Genomic DNA, 20,275 nt, shown 5'->3' with positions numbered 1-20,275 from the left:
TAAAAAATCCATTAAATTCTGTGCACTTCTTCCAAGTGAGAGGTCAAATTGTGTTGATCACAAGAAGCAAAGGCAGACAGAGAGAGTATGAGAGCATGGAGTTAGGTGAGGTGGAAAGAGGAGGGGTAGCAGGGGAGAGGAGCAAAAAAAAGGAGAGGAGATAGGGAGTCAGAGGCTGTGTGAGAGTGCAGCACCAAATCCAGAGGACCACAAGAATGCTTTGCATTTTAATTAGAGGTTTAAATGAATAAGCGGAGGAAAAAGTCTGAGAGAACTGCCTGAAATGCCCTTGCTCCCATTTATTAGTGTTCCAAGTGTTCTAAAATTATGAGCAGGTTGGAGAAGTTTCTTCTTATTAGCGGAGAAAACGCTCCAAAACATCAAAAAGCCCTCAGCATTTCCTCACTCACTCCTGCAAAGTCTACGTCCCTACTTACCACACGCTTTGATCCCCTCTGACCATGCACACTGGTGAGCAGGGGAGAAGAGCGCTTGTTTAGATGAAGGAAGAGGACCATTTGGTTGAACTGCAATTAGGTTTTCACAGAACAACGAGTGTGTAATACACTCAGACTACAGCCAAACAAACAGAGCAGCCTGTGATGAGGTTAGGGCAAACTACAGGAACAGAGATGACCAGGAAGATGAAAGAAAGCGAGAGGTCAGTCTTAGTTCAGCACCCGCTACTTTCGCTGGGAACCATTTCCCCTCATAATGACAGTCCACATTAAGCAAAAGCACGTCCTCGAAATACTCAGCATATATACCGTAAACCTATATGCACTCATGTGTGCCGGGCCTCTTTTCTACGCCTTTGCTCTTCATTTATCTGGGTTCTTTTTGAGGACTGGGCTGGCGGGATGCTCCTTTTCCACACTCTCGCAGCCCATTCCTGCACTAATGTACAGTCAGCCATTAATCTCACTGTAATAAATTTATTCAAATTAATAATTCATGGCAATTCAAATCCTTCACATCACAATCTCCCAGCTTGGAAAAGGTTTGACCTGTCAAGCACGGGGCAGGCTGAACAGCATTGTCCCTTGAAGGAACCCTTGACCTGTGGCTATTGTTTATCTCTTAGCAGATAGAATCAGCGTCCCTTAACTTGCTGTAAAAGGATGGGCAGGCAGTGGAAAGCCAGAGGCAGCTTCACGTCCTGAACAATACCTGCCTTGTGCTAATGGAGGTGTCATCTGGCACAAGGCTGATTAGTCAGCGATTACAGCCAGGCCTCAATTGCCGTGACAACTGCTGCAAACACAATGGGCCCTGATAGAGCCAGCTGTTTGGTCCTCTGCAATTAACCCTGCATCCCACTCGTCTCCGGCAGAGCGCTGCCTCTAATTGACTATCGGGCACACAAAGCAGGGGCTTTCGTCCAGACCCCCTGGACATAGACCCCCGCCCCTCTGCCGAGGTAGAGATGATAATAATAGAGGCGTCCTGTGGACTCAGCCGCCAGTCAATCAAAGCCTCGGTGCCCCACAGGAGCTTCCTGAGGAGACGGAGAGAGCAGAGGAAGCTCATGTATGAGCCACTGATCAACAGGGTAGAGCAGCCTTGCAGGGGGGCAGACATGTTGAATATGCCCTCAACCAAAGTACTAATCAATTCAAGTGCACGTGAGGGGAAAGGAAACCCTGCTGCTTGCTTGATATCAAAAAAGCATTTTTTTTACAAGCACTCATCTCTCTCTGTTCATCTCAAGGTTGATTTTCTGTGCAACAACACAGGGAAGGAAAAAAAATCCAGGCAATTATTTGTCAGGCCTCTGCTATCTATAATTGCAAAGATAAAAATCAATCACTGCAATGATTTCTCAGAGGATAGAGCTGTCTGAATTCAGCAGCTGCTTGTGTCATCACAATCATCAAACAAATGCATATTGTGAGGCAGTGGAAACAAAAATGTGCTCACCAGACAACTCTTTTCTAAATACTTCATGACTTATTGATTGGATTTTTTTTAATACAACTTTGTTGAATCAAAACCGGTTTATTTAATGCAGCTTTTTGTTTCCAGTTGCCGTCACTTTTTTAAACATCGCACACAAACTTACAAGAAAATTATTTCTCTAATCAAATTAATTGCTATGTAAATAAAAGCAGTAGCTGGACAAGATATTTCAACAGGGGATACCATACTGCACTGCATATTGGGCTTTTAACCTGCCAACATGTTTCACAAATAGCAAAGCGGATAATGAGAATGTTAAAGCAATCTGCACACTGATCCTTCACAGGCACGCAGGCATGGCACCATGTCAAAAATGGATTTAATTGTTAAAATAGATTTAAGCAAAACTTGGACAAAACTCACACATTTAATCTTTCATTTCATTAAAGACAATCTCATCCAAGATTTAATCTATCCATTTTCCACACAAGCAGATGGAAGAAATACCAAACTGAAAGACTAATCTGGGCTTTCTCCTCACTGCAGCATGAGGTCATTTGGTTAGCCTGCAGTGAAGCGGCACACTTGTGCGGTAAATACAGTACGCTGATACAGAGATGGGGTCCACAGGTACTGGATAACAGTGCAAATGAGCAGCAGAAAAACAGAAATGTTTTTCACTTTCTGTTCCGAGTGTCTGCATGTTATTACACGTCTTTTAATGTTTTACATATGTGCTAACGTGTCCAAATCAAAACTGCTAATTGGATTTCTATTATAAAGGTTTCTACCAAAGAAATGTGAAATATTATACCATCAGGACACTGTCGTGTTTACATTTTCTCATTAGAATTTATCTCCAAAGCCAGATGTTACTGAATCAGCTATGAAAATTAATTAGCTGGTTTGATGTGGCAGCCTCATGCTCCTTCTAGACAGACCTGGCTTTTATGGGCTGTAGGGGAAATTACTGAGAACTGATTGATCCTGAAGGACTCCTCTGTACACATGGCCTGCCAGCCAGACACACACACACACACACAGATCCCACTAACAACTAATTCTAATATTTTACCCTCCCGATGAAACTGATGTTTTTTCTCTTTAATAACATCAATAGCAATTAATCAATAAAATCCATAAATCAGAATTAGCTGCAAGCTAATCGATTTCTTATTAAAAACCACGAAACAGGTGAACAAACACAATTTAGTCTGAAAAAAGGACAACTCTCAGTCTGAGTGTGTTGACCTCTAAAACCCACCACTCTCTGAAATAATAGCGTTGCCCTCTGACCCATAAAAAAACATCGACTCTCCCTCTGCATGTCTTTGGATCTTTTTTTCACCGCTTTCTCTTGTTTTTCCCCATCCTTTTCATTTCTTTGTGCTCCTCTCACGCTTCATCCCCCTCTCTGTCTTTTCATCCTCCTCTCCGTCTCCTCTGTCTCTTCATCCCCCTCTCTGTCTTTTCATCCTCCTCTCCGTCTCCTCTGTCTCTTCATCCCCCTCTCAGTCTCTTCTGTCTCCCTCTCTGAGTAAGTGAGTTTCATCTGGGGTGCTTGCCGGGCGAAATCACCTCGGGGCGAACACTTTATTATCTGTAGTCAAAGCGTCACCACAAATACCATTCTACACACACAAGTGTCACTTTCCATTTGTCTGCACTCTGGCTGCATTAGCAGAGCCTTGCCAGCCCAGAGCCTCATCTCAAACGCACCCAGCAGAAGAAAACTAACAGCGTGGGAAAGCACTCGCCCTGCATTCCTGCCCCATTAACACCACTGGCAGCACCAGAGCAGACCTGCTGCCTCTCAAAGGAATTAAGACATTATTATCAACACTGACCTTTCTGAAATATCTTACCAATATGACAAGCTATTTAGGCAGGAACCTTAGAGTCTAGGGGAAGATATCTTAATGTGCATGAAAGGGAACTAAGCAGATGAGCCTCCCTTTAATTCAGGAGATCACTGCGCATGTTAATTACTAATGATCTAGCTGAGAGTCTGGTCAACACAACACCAGTGGGCAGTTTAGTCCTCTTTGAGCCGCAAAGGAATGCAGGCCGGCAGCAGCCGTGTCAGGCCTTTTGTAGGACACCCGTGCACCAAACAAACAGAAAAACTGGGGCAACATGTTTACCTCACACTACACGCTGAATTTCATAAACAACAACAACAACAACAACAACAAAATTAATTAAAAAAAAACCACCCAAACAAAAAGAACAAGCTCCGTGTTTGTTCCCATGACAGCCAACACCAAAAAAAAAAAAAAAAGGTATTTCAATGGAAAAATAACCGTCCTGAATATTTCACACTGTGAAGAGAGCTGCTCACAGCCACAGCGTCATTTCAGGCACAAGTTTCACCAGGCTCTTTCCATTTGCAATAATTTATGGGGCTGGATGGGCAACATAATAGATTAATGGAAAAAATAACTATATTCATTGCAAAAATTGCTTTCTGTTTAATAATCAAGGCCTGCCAAAGGGCTTAGTTGAGTGCACGGTTCTGTATAGAAGCAGGTTCTGTGATGAGCCCGCCCTCAGGCCTGCCTGGGCCACCCTCATTGTGCATACAGCATGGTCTAGAAAGCAGAGCTTTATCAGCAAATACCCCGAGTCAGCACAAGCAGCGGGGTGGTTATGTGCTGCGACTGGCACACCAGCCGATATTGTCATGTGCGATTAGGCCTGTGCTCATGAGCCTGTGAACTCATTCCTATGGCATCAAAGTCAACTCCACCTCCTACTCTCCTCCATTTACATCCATTCCTCTCTGCTGCCCTCTCCTCCTTCCTTCCCCAGGTTCTTCCCATTTTACATTCAGCCCTGCCGCTTCACAGTGTACCTTCAGTGAACCTTGTGAAAAGCTGTGCTCTGCTGAAAACAGATAGAGAGGGAAAATAAAACAGCAGGTCAAACTGGTTTGATTTCCAAAACAAATCTCGACAGCTTAATTAACTCCATCCAAAAGGGTCATCCACAAGTTAGAGCCAGCCAGCGCAACAAAGGAGCAGACGGCTCCAGTTGTTTTGTTTTGTCTTGGTACACCTCTCCAGATGACAAGGCTGATAGAGAGGAACAAAGCACAGCTCACGGAAGACAGAAAGACAAACTATGAGGCCCGTTATGGGGAGACATCAGGAAGAGGAAACAGAGATTAAACCATTCAGCGATGAGCCAGAGAGCACTGCGGGACACAGAGGCAAGAAAAAACCCCCAACAAGCTAAAAACCTGACCTGAAAGATTTATGTCAGGCCCTCCTTGTTCTGTCTTTAAGAGAATATGCCACACTGTGACACCATTTTCTCAAAGGGCTACATGTACAGCAAAGAGCCAGCAGCATTCAGAGTCATGCACAAACACAAATGGACACAGCAACAACACACACACAGTTTTGGAGTAAAAAAAAAAAGAAAAAACCCAGAGGTAAAGATCGTAAGCACATAAGCACAAGAAAAGGAACCAGTGCACAGAGCAGAGGAGACGGGGAGGTAAGGTAGAGAGAGCGGGAGAGAGATGGAGAGATGAAGGAAGGCTGGAGGGGCCTGGGCAGGCCTGTCAGACTGGAGGAAGTGCTGGTGCGCAGGCCTGCAGGTAAATGGAAGAAGAAAGGCGCCTGCAGGCTGCCTGAGGCAAGCCTGGGCCCTTCTGTTCTATCATTTAGGAGACAAGTCCTCCACTGATTCCCAATTAATATTTAACACTGCACAGACAACAAGGCAGTACACATGCCGAGGAGAGGAGAGGAGAGGAGAGGAGAGGAGAGGAGAGGAGAGGAGAGGAGAGGAGAGGAGAGGAGAGGAGAGGAGAGGAGAGGAGAAGCGAGGAGAGGAGAGGAGAGGAGAGGAGAGGAGAGGAGAGGAGAGGAGAGGAGAGGAGAGGAGAGGAGAGAACCATTGAAAGGACATGCATAAATGAGAACGTTGTCAAAAAGATTAATCAAAATTTGGAAAAGATTTAATGTCAGTGGAGTTTTTGAAGGAAGGATTTAATAGATGCAATGTTCTATAATGTTAACCATCGCTTAAAGCTGAATGTTTTAATGTTTATTTTTCATCAATAAGGCTCCATCTTATCCAACTATGGGTCTGTGGTCAAACTTAAAAACTTGTTTTAAGTATTAAAGTTCAGTTCAACTGAATTCAGTATGCTTTATTGGCATGAATGATGCACAACTGTGTCAAGGAACCCCGTCACCAAAGCGACAAAATTAGGTTATATAGTTTATGTGGTAAGTTAGATCGATGACACCTTAAAGTTAACAGAGAAAATGAGATACAAGTGCATTACAAGAACATTGTGAGTAGATCGTCACCCACTATCTTGCTGGCGAGATTCACCAAGCAGTCTGAGTGCAAGTGAAAGCACCATTAGATTATGTAACAGGTAGTGTAGAAGCAACATACTGACTGCTGTATGGTCTTCGCAGACCCATGGCTCTTATTCATTATTATTTAATAGATTCATTTTTATTGTATAAAAAGAACTGACTATAGGCCAGTACAAACTATTACTGATATCAAATTTGAGTTGTATTCTTGCAAGTAAATGTTTTGTTTCTTACTCAATGCACTCCTCTAAATGAAACCTGTATATTTGTATCACTGGCACCATCTGGTCACTGCCATGATCAATTTCCTGAGAACCCACTTTCATTTGAAGGCCAATCTGACAATCTGAGTTCTTGGGGATAGTCTCTAAAGTCTTTAAGGAACCATGGAAGAGGGTTGTAGCAAGAGGTCTAGGATAAAACGTTAGGGTCAAACCATGGCCTCAAATCTTTAACTATGTAAGTAAATATTCAAATATGAACATCCTAAAATGACAAAAATGGGCTTCATTAGAATGAGCAAACAGCAGACTGCAGTTAAATGTCCCAGTGGAGCAATGATTTGATTATAGTGCTGTGGTCAGTTTGCACTCCCATGCTCTCTCTGCCAAAACCTCTGCACTGCTTAGGCAGAAAGAAAAACCAAAGGCAGGAGTGGTATTAAAAGTTCATTGGTTCAAACCAAAACTACACACTGCTACTGGCTCTCTAACTTCAAATTGCTCACACATGACTTCTTGAGCATTTTCTAATCATGTTTACACCCTTCAAAGAACTCGTGCAACAACATACTGATCAATATGTACTCTGTGAATCTCAATAATAGCTATGAGGTTAAAATGCGTTGCTAATTCACTTAAAACTAAATGCTGCTGAATCCTCCAAAGAGGACTACATTTATGCAAAATATTGCCAGTTTAGTAGAATTTAAGAGGGTAAATAATAATATCTTGATTTAAACTTTCAAATCTGCTGTAGTATTTTCATTTGGATGAAGCAACTAGACAGAAATAGAGCAATTAATGGCTTGAAGTCTGGTTAAAAAAACTCAAACTTTTCTTCCAACTCGCACACTTTTAAAGTCCAATTACTGGACCAAAATTCCGTTTTTATTTTAAGTTTTGTTAAGACGTGCATGCTCAAAAACTAAATATCCTGCCAGGAGTGTGCCAAACCTCCTGAACGCCTCTCACAGCCAGGCTGTGCTGGGTTTAGCTTTATGAAGACACGATCATTTCCTGTGGGACAGCTAGAGACTGCAGCCACTCTCTGTACCCTCGCTCAGATCCTCCAACCCACCCCCACTTTCTGGCAGGCGAAGACAGAGGGTGTCGATGCCTTGCACCTGGGACGCCCAAATGCCAGCTCGGAGGCTTTGGAACAAGGAACCTGTTTTTGAACCCAAGTCCTGCTGCGACCAAAACTACACCAGAGTCCCTTTTCCTCAAGCTCACCTCTCAAGGCAATAAGATTGCTTCACCCCCTGTGTTCACAGCAGAAGGCAGAGGGCAGAGGGAAGGCATGGCTCTGCTGGATGCCACCATCCGGAAATGATTCTCTGTGTGCCAGCAATCAGACGCCAACACGACAGAAGAGGCTGTGGTATGCATGAGGTAAGATATGTACAACTAATATCATATGGCCGTCTCTCTGAAATAAACTGCGACTCAAAATTCTCCGCTTTTCACAATCTAGCAATATTACAGAAGTGCAAATTACACAATCAGTGCAGCTATGCAAAGCCAGCGATTCCTCAAAATGAAACTGCATAAATAGGAATCGAGGATGAGTTATGGAGGAAGACGTGGATAGCTGTCAATCACCTTGCACTGTAAAAAACACCTCGTGACCTCTGCTTCCTTGCTGCAGACAGTGGAATAATGACAGTCTCTGTGGACCCTCTGTGGAATTCCAAATGGGAGTTAGAAATGAGGTAGTTCAATCAGCGGGAAAAGGTCAAGTGCATGCAGATTTGCTCTCCCTTGCTGTCTCCATTCCTTTTTTTCCCAGTTTCGCTTTACACCCTCCAGCCCCGCCACCTCCAGGGTACTGAGGCAATCAGGGTAAAGGCTGTTATTTCTGCTGCCGCAAGTGACCACGTTTAAATATTCAACTAAAAAAAGTCCCTTCCCTCCCCTTTCTTGCCAACTCCCCCTTTTCCCCCTTGGATAGTAGTTGTTGAAGTATTGTGGTGCAATTTGATACGGCCAGCTAATTCCACTGTTATGTCTCGTACTGCCTCAGACAAGTGTGGAGGAGAGGTGGCAGCAGGTCATTACCTGAGCATATTTCCCTCCCAATGGCAGTGTGGCTTAGGAAGAGAAGCAGCTAAAAGCAAAGAAAACTAATGGCTTTGGCAGCTCTGCCTGCAAAAGCATGGGGCTATTAGGAAAACTACAATCCCCAGGTGTACCTCTATGTCATGTCCTAAGGCTGTATGTGACAAGGCCAGGTTGTCTCTGTCGATCAAGCTGGAAGAGGCCCGAACCTGGCCTGACATAGCATGAACCTGGGATACCAAGCCTTCTGGGAATTTTTCATCTACACCTGGCTGATTGGCACCCCCGGGCCTCCCGGGTGGTGTCACACAGGGTTATGGTTGCAGGTGTGCTTGTGTAAATGTGTGTGTACACATCTCTGCTACAAGAAAAAATCTGGGCTGTACAACAGTTGATTGAAGAGTGGCTTTAGCTTTAAATAATAATTTAAAAAAAGTAGCTTTATGTGTTTGACATAAGTAGAATTGCGTTCATCTTTAAAGGAAAATCTTTTTTGTTTTAATTAGGTGCAGTGACACCAAAAGTAATTATAAATCACCATTGTGTGCTCATGAGTTGCAACCAGGCCCTGTTGAGGTTAGAGACACAAGGGAACACCCAGGTTTAGCCCAAAGTCTGATCCAATCATTGGACAAATATGGGAGTGGCAGTAAGCTGTTTTGTTAACAAGGGTACTGTAGTATTGACAGCATGCCTGGACAAAATGTGCAAATATGCACACCCATTTTGACAACTGCATCATTACAAAATGTCATGCTGGCACAAACGCAACTGCTAAGGAATGAATAAACAAATTAAAACCTGCTGAAATTTGAAAAGATATTATTTTGGAAAATAGCCAGCAGAAATACCCCCATCAACCACTCAAGTGAAGGATTCTGGACCTGTTATTCTCTAGCTGACATGTGACAGAGTAATTGCTGTCTGGGCAAGAGGGGAGGCAGGGTAGTGGTGGGGGCTGCTGGGCCTCCTGTCCAGCCATCTCAGTGTTCACTGGACTGGTCCGCCTCCCGTTCCCCTGCGAGAGCGGGGCTTTAACGGTCACCCGTGTTCCCTGGACCTTCCGGACCACATCGAAGGACCATGACGAGGATGATCAAGGAAAGGGATGGGTGGAGAGGGAGGTCACAACCGGCTGAGGGTGGCCAGGGTCAGTGGCATCCATTCACCCCTCTCCCCCTGCAGGGCCTTTCTCTCTCATCTGCCTGGATGGGTGCCCTCTCTGTGGGGCACAACACGATGAGAGGTCCTGGCTCCGCTGCCGTCTCTGCCTTTCATGTCTCCATATAGGGCAGTGGTAGATAGACATGGAGGGGGAGGACGAAGGAGGGGGCAAGCTACAAATGTCACCCATAAGGGGGGATTTAATTAAAAATGACAGGGGCTGGCGCTGGAGAGTGCAGCCACATATGTGCGGAATTTGGGCGCAGTGAAAGCAAGTGCCTATGATTTATAATTCAAGTAATGCTCCGCACTCCTTTTAATTCTACGGCCAAAGAAAAAAACTATCAAAAGGCTGCCCTGTGAGGCTAATCCAATATGATATTTTTAAGGGCAGGCGGTCAATAGCTTTTTGAAAAGCCAGCTTCTCTGTCTCCCTTTCTGCTTCTCTCTCTCTCGCTTCTCTACTTGTCTGTCTTTCCCCGTCTCTCTCTCTGCTCCTGCCTCCTTTCTCTCCCCGCTCTACAGTACCTCACCCCACCCTCCTGAGCACAGACACAGAGCGGGCTGTGATAATGGAAACATCCCGCTCTCCGCCTCCTGTTTCTCCTGCTAAGCTCTGTGCGCTTGGGGGAAATTGATTGTCTGGCGAGCCGATCTGAACGCTTCCAGCTGATGGTAGAGCCAGTTAAGTCCTTTTTTATTGAGGGTATGAGGGATTTTTAATGGGATTCAATGGGAGTCGCATCAATGAACTGTGCAGCCACTCGGCATCTGCATGCAGGGGCTTTTTCTAAAACCCTCCTCGCCCTCTTATCCCAATGCTCTGCCACCCCACCTCCACTTTCTCTGACACACACACACACATACACACGCAGACAGGTTTTTGTGTAAAGGAAAGCAGATGCAAATGACAGAGCTCACCTCTACCTTCGCTGCCACGTAATCCCCCTCCTGCACTTTTACTTACTGTCCATTTCAAGGGTGTATTCTTATATTCAGCTTCCTGTTGAGAGCCCTGTCATTTTACCCACAAACCCTTTCCATTCTGGCACAAACTTGGCCACGACCAATCAGTCATGGGACCTGCTCAGCATGGTGACCTGAGTGTGCCCACTTCTGCAGCCAGACCCACTGTCTGCTTTTCTGCAGCCTTTCTAGGCCCGGACAAACAATTGCCTTATTGAGGCCAAGTGGTGCACGATGGTGGAAATCCAACACTTGCCTCCCCCTCCCTCCAGTCCAAGGACAGAAAGGAGGTTATTATGTTCAAACATCCTCATTATGAACCTCAAGTCAGTCACTGCGGTAGTCCTTCAATCAAAGGGTTTAACAGGTGGAGAAGGAGAGGGAGTGACAGGGAGAGTTAGACAGAGAGGGTCAGCGAGAGGGAGGGCAAAGGGAAAGCTGGAGACTGTTCTTTTTCTCTATTGATTTGAGTCCTGACTCCCACTGGCTGCTCTTCAATAAAGGACCTTGAGAGGAAGTGGGCTAATCCTGCAAAATTGGAAGTAGGGAATCGATTAAGAAGACTGCTGAAGACTCCTTCCATTTCTCTCCCTTCCTCTTCATCTTTACCTTCACTAATTTTATTTTCACAATTTCTCCTTCCCCCTCCCCCTTTCACTGTGCCTCTTTCTCTAAAACCTCATTAGCAATTTGTGGTTGGTTCACTAATCTAAAGAGCTAACCCTTCCAAATGCACCCAAGGCTTTGTTTATCTCTCTGTTCCTCCCTGTTTCACGCACACCTATACACCTCCATATCCCCACAGACTAGAAAAAACAACAAAAAAAAGGAGTACATATATTATACAGTCACCTTTTTGTTTATGATTCTTCTCTCCTCTGCATAAGGAATTTGGAAAGTGATGTTGAGCTGAAGAGTAGCTAACTGGACAGTGAGGAGCTGAAAAAGAATTTGGGCAGTGCTTCATTACTTAGCCAATCAAGAGTTTCAAGCCTTTCACAGGGCTAGTTAAAGGCTTGATACAATGCTCCTCTGATGAAGAAGCCCAGATCCTTCTATTTCCACTAAGCCTTTGTAAGCTTGGGTAAAAACTGCAAGGTTAGTACTCCCCTGCTCTCCATCCGCCAGCCCTTTTAATCAGCTTGAGGTAGCTCGTAGCCCTGCCATGTAAACAAAGGCCAATAAAGAGTCTAGGAGTGTTAAATAAGCAGGAAAGACCTTTCCTCCACTTGTCAGACAAAAAAGGCTTATCCAAAGCTTCAGCAAAGTTAACGAGAAGTTCACCTTCCAGAGGCCTGACCGCTGCAGCTCTCTCTAATCCCAAACTGGTTAGAGCTAGTTTCGCCAGCACTCTTAGCGGTTTTCAGCCCTGGCTCATCTCTGTCCCTTTACACCATTTTGTGGGTGGACAGAGGGTGGTGCTCGGGAGCAAACAGAGCAGCTGTCACACTTTACATGCGGCCGGCACAACCAGGGCCAGACACTGTAAATGTTTACAGACCCTCAGGGTCACCCAGGGCCACTGAGGCACGTTAAACACTGTCTGTTCGGCCCTGTTGCCACGACTGCACAATCAGCACTGCTAAACAGCCTCCCTCACAATGAGTAGCCAAACAACATAGCATTCCAAGGTCTAAGTGCAAAGTGAATGAAAGTGTTTAGAATTCCTCAGAGTATTGAGGGAAAATAGTGCCAACAACAGAAACTGAAAAGCCTATTTTTCGTAACTTCTCAGTTAGGGTTAACAACAAGTTTCTGTCCTTCAGCATGAAGATCAAACACAAACGTCGTTCTCATTCCACTGCTTCAGGCAAGAACTCCTGACCTCCATCGCACCCTCTCTTTGTTAACTTACATTTCCGTCCAAGGGCTTGTGGTGGCTCCAGGGTCTTGCTGGCACACACTGGGTGCTGGGGTTGAGGGTTTTGCCTCCTCTGCAAACAGGCCAGCATGGCGAGGTGGGCACAGTACAACAGCCGGGGGAGTTCTGCGGCCAACCTAGAGTAGAAAAGGAGCAAGAGAAAGAGAAAAAGAGGAACACTGCAGTGAATTAAGCAGGATGATTCGAGGTCAGAGCTCCATGGCCGTGTCTCGTAAGGCTGCAGGAACTCACTCTGGGCTAGATGGGCTAGGTTTCTCACTCACGATTTAATTGGTAAAGCATGCCTACGGCTGCCTGCCCCTCAGCTGTGTGTTGAATGATAAACACACACCTGCATCGGGGCACCACACTTGACACGAGTTCAGAGCACAGTCCAGGCCAGTCACTCTGCAGCTTCAAACAGCACATCCACAAAGCCATTCAACCGCATCTCCTGTCCATGAAACCATCGTCAAAACAAACACACGGGCTCACACACAAAGTAGCAATACTCAGGCACACTGAGACACATTCTTTCCAGGCCAGTGTGTACGTGGTGATTGATGGCGTTATCTATGGACAGCTAAAAAAAAAAAAAAAAAATGGGAATGCTGAGAAAACAGCAGTCTGCCTGCAACAACTTAACATGCAACAGCTCTGGGGGACTGTCAGGAAAGGCCTGGGGGGGACTGAGTGGTGTCTGCATGTATGTGTAGCCGTGTGTTGAACCGTATGGTTGCATGTGTGTGTGTGAGCAAATGCGATGGGCTGGGAGGGGTAGACTGCCAACCGTACATCAGGGCTAGTGACGGCACTAATCAATCTCCCTCTAGGCTATAAATCTCCAGCTCTACACTTCCATTTTTCCCCCACAGCCACCTTCACTCAGGAACAGGGAAGCAGTTGCTGCTAGTTTCTTCTGAAAAAGCCCATCCTAGTCCTAGTGGAAAGCACAGGACACAGTTTTACATATATTATGCAGATACAGGTTATCATTCATTAGAAACTTATGAGTGTCACATAGCACAATGATGACTGATTACTTCTATTGGTTTTATAGGCCAGATGAAAACAGCTAAAGCAAACCGCTGAGGTTCCAGAAGTGTTTTTATATGATAAGGATCGAGATTCACTTTACCATTGTTTACTCAGCGGATACCGTTCATTTCCTGGAACCACACGCTCTCGCTGTATTGAACACTTTTGGAGCCCAGTCTCACCTACAATGGATAATGGCTGTGTCTATAAAAAGGATTGTGGCCTTAATCTTAGCTCAGCCTGTGTTTGAATGTCTTGTCCAAAATGCATCAATATGAAACACTATTGTTTCCATCTGGGCTGGTCTCCTCCCATATTAAAACAAAGAACAGAGGCAAATATTTCATCTATGCTGTCAGCGCCAGCGTCTCCCGCCATGATGCGTGGCAGATTATTGAAAAATGATTTCTCATGCGCCTGTCACAGGCTTGTCCCCTGTTATTTATTTTCTCAGTGAATCACTAAATGAACATTTAGCCACCTGCCATCAGTCCATTACTTAGTTTTATAGATTATCATTTTAATATGAAAGAATGCAATTACAATGATTACAAGATAAATTAATGGCAGCAAAGCGCCGGCTCCTGTCTCATTCATTTAAAGAATAAAGCAAAACACAGACCAGCAGTGAAAATCGTCAAAATATTAAACCAGTCATTGAAGAATCCAAACAAATTAAGCTTGTAAATGACCAAATGTTCCTGTAATATTTGACCAAAGTGAAAAAACATAATCTAAAGCAGGCTACGTTATGACTTACAAACACTTACACAGTAAATTTTTTAACTTTTATTGAATATCTGTGACAATGACTTCCAAATGCATAAATACAAATTTGTGCTACGTCATCTGGCCTGAAAACAGAACATCCCCGGCACAGTTTAGGTGAAAAAGAGGAAAATTATAGACAAAATCCTTCCTCTGAGTTTGGCAGTAATTAACTTTCGATTTGTATTTACAGGTGTATTTGTATAAACTTGTGAAATCCCCCACATATATTTTACCTTTTAAAAAAAGGAGATTTAAGAAGTGCATCCAAATGTTCTACAGCCATTTAGCTTTTCGAATGATTCAAGCAAAATTTGATTAGAAGTGTGAGGGTGGAAAATGCAGAAAGGAACTACGATACGCAAACACATCTAGCTGCCTGTAATTAACACTGAATGACTTCCCTGGTTTGAATAGGCAATGATCAGAAACAGGTGTTAAATGCATCCTCCCTGCCCAGAATGCAGTCTTTCACCCATAAAAAGTCTTTTAAAATTTAAAAAAAAAACAGTTTTAAAGAAATTACATTTGACCTCAGACCCCGAGGCTTGTATAATGCACTTAACACTCACAGTCACATGTATTTTTAAAGCCTTTTAGAAGCAGCACAAAACAACTCTTTTAGCCTGTCGGTGTGAAAAGGGTGTTCAGTAAAAATGCATCTCTCTAATAAATATGAGTAAACTGCATCTTTAGACTCCGAAGACTCCACTCCCTCTTCCTCTCTCACACACATTTGCAGTGAAGAGAGGGGCCACTCTCTGTCTCGCCAGGTGCTTGAGCAAAAAAAGGTCGCTTGCAGTGCCATTTCCTCTCACACACAGGCAGGCCTGGCCTAAACACACTGGCACTTTGAGCTCATTACTGGCTATTCACATAATCCTTTCTCTGTGTCCTCGCTGTGAGGATACTAATTTCACAACAAGCCCATCCTCACAGTCCATTTGTTCAAAGATAGTGGTTGAGAGAGTGGAAAGGGACACATGGTGTAGATTGAGACTAAAAGCTAGTCTTAACGGGGGATACCGCCGCCGCTTTCCCCTCTCTGAAATAAAAGACAATCGTCTAACTACCCTCCATTTTTCTCCATTTGCTGCTCACCAAATGTATTCGGAGGCATTATACTTGCTGAAAGAGACCCTCTTTTTTTCAATTCAATTTCAAGAACCAATTTTCCCCTATTATTGCCGTTAAGAGAGAAGCCGAAGGTGCAAGTCTTCAGCTTGTTTGTCATGTCCCTCTTTTCCCCTCATCTTCTCCCATTAGGTTATTGTACTACTTAGCAGATGTCTATCAGCGGCAGGAAATAATCTCCAAACTAAAACCCTGTGATCCATCGTCCAGCTGCCCAAAAAAACAGCCTGTCTTCCTGAGGTCAAACCCCGTGGAGCTGCTGAAGAATGTGCGAGCACACACACTCACTGCCCCCCCCCCCCCCCCCCAAAAAAAAAAAACCCCACCTGCACTTCACTCACTCATCAAATCCACTCACAGGTCTCCTATTACACCAGTGCAGGGATATCTCAAAAGCCAGGATGTCTATCGGCTCTTTCTCGTTCTGCTAACGCTGCTGCAGGGTTTGCAATGGGGGCGGAAGATCAGTCCCATGAGATGAGGGAATAAGCCGGAATCAAGAGGCGGTGGGCTTGGCAGAGGGCTATTTCTTAGTTAAAAGGTTCTTAAACTGCAGAGGAGATCAGAAGAGATGGCTCCCTGCGCCCAAAGCTGTCTGCTCAGATAAGCATCCTGCCAAGTGCGGGGTGTAACAGGGTGGTCATGGATGAATGAACGGTGTGTGCGTGTGTTTTTTGAGGTATACATGTTCCAGGTGAACGAGAGAGTGAGGCAGCTGATACCCAGGACATGTCCGTACTAACAGGTTTTCATCTTAAAATTAAAATGGAAAACTTTTGCTCCTTTTTGCCTAGCATCCAAACTACTTTACCTTTTTTTGGGGCACTGAAAACAGAGATTTTGTTTTAATTTAAAAACTCTCAGACTGTGTTTTAGTCTGAAGTAGAGAAACGATGTTGGAGACAACATGTGCAGTTTGATTTGAGTGCTCGTCTGATTCATCGCGCTGCTGTCACATTACGCTTTTCATCCGTCTTGACTACCAGCGGTTATTTTAACACGGTACTTCAGGTGTTGCTGACCTTGATTTCTGTACCATCAGAAATCAAGATCAGCAATGTGCTTATCATGCTGGCTCTATGTGCCAGTGGCATGCAGTGTTCATTTTTTCAGGAGTTTATTTATGAACAAAGGTTATTTCTTTGCTGGTGCTAAAATGCTGATCTGGTTATAAATATAAATACATTAAAGTTAAAGTAGCCTCAGGACCGGGTACTTATGGCTCTAAAAATATATCTCAAGCGGCAAAAACTATCCAAATTAAATGCATGTCCAACCTGAACTGTTGGCTTACTGTGTAATGAGATGGGTGCTGGTTTAAAATACGTTTGCATTAAATGTGAACCGCACTTCTGCAGCTGTTTGGGTTTAAACAGCATTTATCATGTGTAAACTCTGGCTTTTACTGCTATATGAAAAGTTTATCAGTATCACAGGATTTACACTCATATAAGCCAGTTTGCATCTCCAGCAGCAACATTCTGTATTAATACAGGGCACTCGTATCAAGACTGAAAGCTAACATCTGGCTGTTGGGGTGATTAACAGGTTTGACTGCCATATCCAAAACCTAACTAAACTAGTCCGTAGCTCCTATAACTGTAACCGCTTTCTTGTAACAATTGATTGGAATAATTAACAATGTATTGATTGGATATCAGCCTGATTCTGACAAAAAAGCTGCACTGGTTACGGCCATAATGGCTCCAATCAATCACTCGAGTTCTATTTTGTCCAGTGTTTACTACACTACGCTTCAGCTGCAGCGCACTCGCTCTCACTCACTTACGTTCAGTGTAACACTTGCTGGGAAGCTTTTATTGCACCTACAGCAACATAACTTCTTGTTGTCAACTCAGCTTCTATTATTTCACTTCACCTGTGTAGAGTGAAACTGCTTCCTTCCTTCCCCGAAGAAACAGGTGAAGTCGTAAGTGATAGCCATATACAGAAGCTTATTTATCATAAATTTTTGTTCTCATTTTAATACTTTATTCCCACTGGGTTATTATTATTATGATCATTGTTTTACTAAGAAATACTGAAACAGTAAATTTATATTCTTAGATGTATCTTATTTAATTTTCTTGTATTCAGTGTGTTGCAAAACAAAGGTTTGTAGTATGATACAACATCAGCACCGCTATCTGCGAGAAGCTGATTTCAGGTTTTGCCAGTATTAGCGGGAAAAATAAACTATTTTCCAGCTCTAGTTAATGTTGCTGTTGTTGCGGTTGTTACCAGTTTACAGAAAACTTCTCATCAAGCTTCTACAGTTAATCGTCTTAAGCGTCAGCAGTGAAAATTTCCCCTCCCAGCAGTGGTTCGGGAGCCTGGCAGACAGCCTCGACAATAAGCGGGGGGCGTGGCTTCAGCCTAATTGAATGGTGACCCTGCAGTCTCACTATGGGACGCCCCATGCAGTGCTTTTAACAAGCTGCTCTGTCTCCCCTCTTAATAAGCCCAAACAAGTTAATCCAATCGACACACTCAAACCCTTTCTTTTTCTTTAACAAGGCACTGCCTCTACCCCGTTAATCCCTGGCTCCCCCCTTCTCCGTCACCATACCGTCACATGAATGGAGGGAGAGTGAAAGGCTCCATTAGGGAGGACTGGCAGTAAACCCCTTTCGGCTCGGCACTTTCCACACACCAGCATTAAATTATTTGCACTCATACTGTATATTCAAACACCCACTCACTAATGCTCACATGTATCCGACAAAAAAAAAAGGGTCTATTTGGATGTGGCACACAATGAGAGGGTTATGTTCGCCGACCCTGATCCACATAGACAAACCAACAACAAAACCACACACAAACAAAAATTCTGAGGGGACGTTTGCCGACAGGCACGCACTCTGGGACATGAAAAAGGCATTGTTAACAAACCCTCCCAGCTCCACAAACAACAGCCCCTGATTCCCTAACAATACAAGCCCCTGGATGCACTCACCCACCAGCTCTGTACAACCTCACACCAGCGCGATAAATAACCTGCACAACAAAAGGCCATTGTGTGTAAAAGCCAACAGTTTGGGCATTATTGCCATGATATACAGTGTTGGAATAACATATTGGCAGCAGAGCCTTATATATATAATGCAGCATGTCACAGTTATTGGGGCTTATACGGCCTTGTATGCCGAGCAGTCATATTTATAAGAAGTTTCCCTGCAGATGAAGGGCAACTTGGCAAAAACACTCAGCTGTTAGCTTTCCATATTCCAGTCAGCTTCAATAGCTTCGCCCATGGGATGAAGGGTGAGGAATGTCTGGCAGTCCAATAGCAGCGAGTCGTCTGTCATCTCTAATCAAAACACGCATGCCTAGACTAATGTCAAGCCTATAATAGCAATGAGGACTAATTGACTTCACAGCCAACTACTGCATCTTTGTGCTGAGCTACGTTTCATTAGTGCTAAATAACAGCCTCACGAAGCATTGAGCTGTTACGTGGCAACTAAACTCCAGTGTTTAAAAAAGAGGAAAAGAGACTGAAGTTCAGAAGATAGTAAATATATGTACACACAGACTAAGGAGCATCTAAACCAGTTATGAGTGGACATATTAAAAATACTCTCATTTCTCCAAATGAACTGCAATACGAGAGTAAAATCTGAAGGTGGTTCAAGCTGACTTGTCAGGCAGTGTTTCCACCAGTTCGCGCTCCTATTCTAGGAAGGTTCACTGACAGACACCTGCCTAGAGGTTGTTAATGTTTACCCATTTGCTGGGTTTAATGTCAATTATTTTGTGGAAGATTGGAGCCCAAGTATGAGATCTAACCAAGCCTTGCAAGCTGTAAATTCTTCCTGATCTTGTTCTGAGAATATTACACAGCAGGCTGTAAAAGATTATTAAGACTTTTTTTAAGAATGTGTCTATTTTTCTGACTTATTTGGCAAATCCCGTTTAGTCATTTTGCATGCACATCAAGCTTCATTTGTCTTTTCAGACTGTTTTTAGCTGCGAGAACTTGTTTTGTGCCTCCCTCATAGTAATTGCTTAATAATCACACTTGATTTGGTAAGTCACATTAGTATTCCAAATACTGGTGTTGTGTCAACATCAGCACATTAATTTGCAAAAGGCAACACGCTCCCTCAAAAACCTTACCCAGTAGAGTTATTATTTTCTATTTTTAACAAAATCATCAAGGTCGTTTTATCTTAAAACATAAATATTTAACATCCACTAGCCTTTAAACATACATCAACTCAAAGATGAGATGTGAAACAATATAATCAACAACAGACCAAATGCTCAAAGGAAGGCACCGTTTGCACTGGTGACATTTTATAGATGGACTTCTTACCATAATTCTGACAATAATTCATGTTACAGTGTTGGACGGCATTGATCCCCCCTCACAACTTTTGTTCTTCGCTATAATGCACTCCACACATGTCACGTTAAAGACGGTAACATTGTATTGATTGCATCCCCCAGCATCGAGGGGGCGGTGTGGCAGCAATTTTTCACACCAGTCTATTAATTAATGAAAGACCAAGACAGACTTTTAATTCATTTGAAAGCCTGATGCTTAACATTATCCACCCCAGCTGTGAAACTCAGAAACCAGTCTTACTTGTTATCATCTATCGTCCACCTGGGCCTTACACAGAGTTTCTGTCTGATTTCTCAGACTTTATATCTGATTTAGTTCTGAGCTCAGATAAAATAATTATTGTGGGTGATTTTAACATCCATGTAGATGCTAAAAATGACAGCCTCAACATGGCATTTAATCTGTTGTTAGACTCAATTGGTTTCTCTCAAAATGTAAAAGAACCCACCCACCACTTTAATCACACTCTAGATCT

The 20,275-nt window shown here is 43.8% G+C and overlaps 1 protein-coding gene across 1 annotated transcript in view; it reads right to left on the bottom strand.

Moving 5' to 3' along the window:
* Positions 1-20,275, bottom strand: part of fam222aa (family with sequence similarity 222 member Aa) — a 51,459-nt gene that overhangs the window by 7,776 nt on the left and 23,408 nt on the right. Inside the window, exon 2 of the mRNA XM_006784230.2 lies at positions 12,504-12,646. Within this exon, the coding sequence (XP_006784293.1) occupies positions 12,504-12,600 (97 nt within the window). The 5' untranslated portion in view covers positions 12,601-12,646. The remainder of the gene's footprint in view (positions 1-12,503; positions 12,647-20,275) is intronic.

This window comes from Neolamprologus brichardi, chromosome 12 (assembly GCF_056152115.1).
Source record: "Neolamprologus brichardi isolate AB-2024 chromosome 12, ASM5615211v1, whole genome shotgun sequence".
Taxonomy (NCBI): Eukaryota; Metazoa; Chordata; class Actinopteri; order Cichliformes; family Cichlidae; genus Neolamprologus; species Neolamprologus brichardi.
The sequence above is the reverse complement of the archived record's forward strand: the minus strand, read 5'-3'. Positions and strand labels throughout refer to the sequence as shown.